This window comes from Mus pahari, chromosome 14 (genome assembly GCF_900095145.1).
Source record: "Mus pahari chromosome 14, PAHARI_EIJ_v1.1, whole genome shotgun sequence".
Taxonomy (NCBI): Eukaryota; Metazoa; Chordata; class Mammalia; order Rodentia; family Muridae; genus Mus; species Mus pahari.
Genome location: NC_034603.1, coordinates 39106031 through 39110389, shown reverse-complemented (window position 1 = coordinate 39110389; position 4359 = coordinate 39106031). Strand labels below are relative to the sequence as shown.

The 4359-nt window shown below is 45.4% G+C and overlaps 1 protein-coding gene across 1 annotated transcript in view; it reads left to right on the top strand.

The window, feature by feature from the left end:
• The window catches only part of LOC110331808 (NACHT, LRR and PYD domains-containing protein 1a-like), a 76663-nt gene that overhangs the window by 42434 nt on the left and 29870 nt on the right, over positions 1–4359 (top strand). Inside the window, 1 exon segment of the mRNA XM_029546119.1 lies at positions 716–961. Within this exon segment, the coding sequence (XP_029401979.1) occupies positions 716–961 (246 nt within the window).

The window sequence follows — 4359 nt, the reverse complement described above, 5'->3', positions numbered from 1 at the left end:
AAAAAAAAAAAAATTATAGTCACAAATAATGACTGACTAAATATACAACCATTCTGTCTCAAACAACCTGTTACCCTCCTCCAACAACTGTCACAGTCATTGTCTCAGCTGGAGAAACTGTTACTGTTCATTTCCTCCAACAAAACCTGGCACTTGTCTATGCAAGTGTTGATAAACGGAAAGTGTTGAGAAATTAATTGAAGATCTTGGTAAATTACCACTATTATTATCAAATATATATATCAAAAGCTGATATGTACCTGATTGTTGAGCCCTTATCTAGTGTACACAAGGTCTTGGTTTATTACCCCAAACTTCAAACACACACACATACACACACACACACACACACACACACACACACACACAAACACACACACTGAAAAACACACACCTACATACACACTCCTATTTTGTTATCACCTTCATCATCATCACAGGAAGAGCTGACTGCTCCCTACATGTGTTACTTAGAGGATTGCATTAGATCACTCAGTACTCACAGTTCTCTAAGATGGTGTTGTCATTAACCCTATGTACAGATGAGGAAACACATTTGGGAGGTTAAATGGCTGATCAGGAATCCACATAGACAGCAGAGGAACAAAACTCATAGCCAGCTGCCTGAAGTCTGCTGTGTCCTGAGCTCTGCACTGGGTCTGCACACAGCAGATGAATAGTACTGGTGTTGACTGGTGCCTGTCTCTTCTTCCAGAGTTCAATTGCCCATGGCTGGTTCCTACCACTGTCCCAGTACAGGACTCCACTTTGTGGTGAAAAGGGCAGTGACAATTGAGATTGAATTCTGTGCCTGGAGCCAATTCCTGTACAAGACTCCCTTGCAACACAGTCACATGGTGGTTGGACCTCTGTTTGACATCAAGGCTGAGCAAGGAACTGTGACTGCAGTGTACCTCCCTCATTTTGTGTCTCTCCAAGGTAACCCAGGGAAAATTAAGGAGTAGTATAATGGGAGGTAATAAGGGGTGAACATCAGAGGGCATATAGGAACTGTAGGATGATGGGTGATAAATAAGTGTTTCAAGGTTTCTTTAATGAGGCAGAGATGTTTACAGAGATGGACAATGAGATGTTTGGTCATCCCTTCTTGTCTGATGGATCTTTTTGGAAGCACATGCCTCTCAACCTCATGACTTTATTTCTGGTTTACCAGAAGGAATCCCTGATTAGACAGTGATGTAAACAGTAGCAATATTAACTGGTGATTATCAAGTACTCTCTACAAACTATGTCCCTCAAGTTGTACTATTCCTACTTAGTTGTAAGGGTAGCCTGAGACTTGGAAGACCAGGAACCATTCAACTCTGAGGGGAGACGGTATCCCAGTGAAAAGTATGCTGAGACACGGGAGCACAGAAATCACACAGCTCTGAGAGGAACTATCCTCTGCAGAGGCATTTCAGCTCCAATGGGGGGGGGTCTCCCCAGATGAGCTGAGAGTCTCAGGGGCCTCAGTCCTGCTCCTTCTCTTCACTTCTTCTCTTCATTGCTTCTTGACTTCTTCCAACCAGAGAGTCACACCGGGCAGAAAATCCCATGAAAGACATTTATTGGAGGGGCCAAGTTCTGGAGGGAGACAAATCCAAGGATGAGGACCGTCTACACCCATGAATGGACAGCAAGGAATTGGACTATGGACAGGGATTATATAGGATTTCTGAGGTGGTAGAGTGAGCATTCCAGGGTAGAGATTTCCAGATTAAGGATTTATGGATTTCAAGTACCAAGCTTGGGTAGCTCAAGATATGTGGGTTTTCCTGTTCATAGATTGGTAGAGTTTTATGCTCAGAGATTGGCGGAGTTTTGTGGGAAGGAATCTCAGGGATTGGTGAGTTTTCCTGCTCAGGAATTAGTGACTTTTATTTTTTACTTCCTTTTTCATTCATTGGGTTCATGGCTCAGGGCGGGAAGATCTTCCAGGCTGCAGCCAACTTTTGCTGAGGCACCATCACTATGAGCATCTGTGGAAGGCAGGAGAAGAGGTGCTGCCACTCTGAACAGCTCCTATGGAACAGGTCCTCCAGTGCAGTTTCACCAAGGCTGTAAGTTAAGGCAGGAAAGGTGTAGCTACAGTGGACAGATCCTACTCAGAGGTATCCTGGTGCCATAATTTTGACGGAACTGCCATTTTGAACATTTTACTGTAGCAGCCATAGACTGGGGCAGGAAGGAGGGTCCTGCCACTGCTTTGAAGAATTTTTTGCAAAGTGAGTCTTGGAAATTATAAGGAACATTTGTTACTCAGGGTCAACCAACACTGTAAGCCATTACACTCCTATAAGCAGGGAGAGAAGGATGTCACCACATTATATTTGAGAAATTGAACCACAAAAGAAGAGTATTCTAAGAACAGTGAGGGCTCATAAAGTGTTCCAACCACAGTGATCTCCAAAGATTACTTCAGAAAAATGATCTGATAAATACAAAGGTCCCAGTGAATGGTCTCATCTTTTGGGGGGGCGGGCTTCGAGACAGGATTTATCTGTGTAGCCCTGGCTGTCCTGGAACTCAATTTGTAGACCAGTCTGGCCTCAAACTCAGAAATCTGCCTGCCTCTGCCTCCCGAGTGCTGGGATTAAAGGCATACACCACCACACCCACTGAGTGGTCTCATTTTTTAAAAAGCTATTATTACAGTCTTTGATCCCAGAACTATGGAGGCTGAGGAAGAAGAAATTAGAATTCAAGAGCATTCTAGACCACACAACCAGACTCTACCAACAAAAGCAATAATAACAAGAAAACCAGGAGTAATACCAGTGGCTGGTGAGGTATAATTCATCTCCTGCTACATGGAGCACGATAGAAATAGATCACCATAGAAACCAGAAGAATCAAACTCACAAAAAAAATAAGAAGTCATTTGTTCATAGTATGATGATAATGAGTAGCATGTGGTGGGGATGTAGGGGTGAAGAAACACACACACGCACACACACATGCACACACACACATGCACACACTCACATATGCACCCCTAAACCACCTGCAGCAGTTGGAAGAACAAGCCCTAGGATCATCATAATAGGTGAGCTGGCTATGCCCCTGACTAGCCACAGCACTTGGGAGAACCATCCCTGCAGCTTGCGTGGGCAACACACTAGTGCTGGCCCTGGTCAAGGGGGAGTGGGTGAGCCAACCCTGAGTACACAAAGAGGGAGAGTTAGCTTTGCCATCTATCTGCAATGAGGTAGCATGGGCCAGCAGTAGAAGAAATGACCTCTGCCCTCTTGCCCCTCACCACTTAAGGCAGTCCAGATATCTGACCAGAGGGTCATAAGAGTAAGCCCATGGGGTTCCAGTCAAGTCCACCCCCGCCATCCTTCTTCTGAACCCCAGTGGAGGCTGCTGAGCTCTCCAGGGTACTCTCTATGACTCAGGTCCTCAGGATCACTGGTGTGTGGAAGGCAACATCAGCTCCAGAGAATAATGGAGGGGCTTGTGCCAGCAGGAAAAGGGACAAAGGAACCCCACCCACCCAGAGGCTGGGTTCCGGTCAGGACCAACCCCACCATCTCTCTTCTGAACCCCAGTAGAGGCTGCTGAGCTCCAGAGGACTATCCATGCCACAGGTCCTCCGGATCACCTTGGGATCTCGGGTCCTCAATATCATCTCAGGATCACAGGAGGCAGATCAGAGACCCAGACCCCTGGGCACCTTCCTTGCCAGAGGAGAATCGGCCTACAGGGAGGGCTCTGACCCCAGGACTCAGAAGGTGAATCAGAGCTCCAGACTTCTGGACACCTGCCCTGTAAGAGAAGAGTTTGCCTGCAGAGAGTGCTCTGACCACTGGGACTCAGTTGAGAGTTGGATTCCCAGGAGTGCTGACAGAGGCTAACAGAATGACAGGAGGATCAAGCTCCAGCCAGAGACAATTTGAACATTAACACCAGAGATTTCCAGATGGCGAAAGGCAAACATAAGAATCTTACTAACAGAAACCAAGAACACTGTGCATCATCAGAACCCAGTATGCCCAACACAGAGTCCTGGATACCCCAACATACCCAAAAAGCAAGATGCGGATTTAAAAATCATATCTCATGATGGTGGTAGATTATTTTAAGAAGGACATTAATAACTCATTCAAAAAAAATACAGGAGAACACTGCTAAACAGGTAGAAGCCCTTAAAGCAGAAGCACAAAAATCCCTCAAAGAATTTCAGGAAAACACAGCTAAATAGGTAGAAGCCCTTAAAGAGCTATAGGCAAAAACTACTAAACACGTAGAATAAACACAAAAATCCCTTAAAGAATTACAGGAAAACACTGATAAGCAGGTAGAAGAAACACAAAAGTCGCTTAAAGAATTATAGGAGGCACTGCCGGGGAGAGA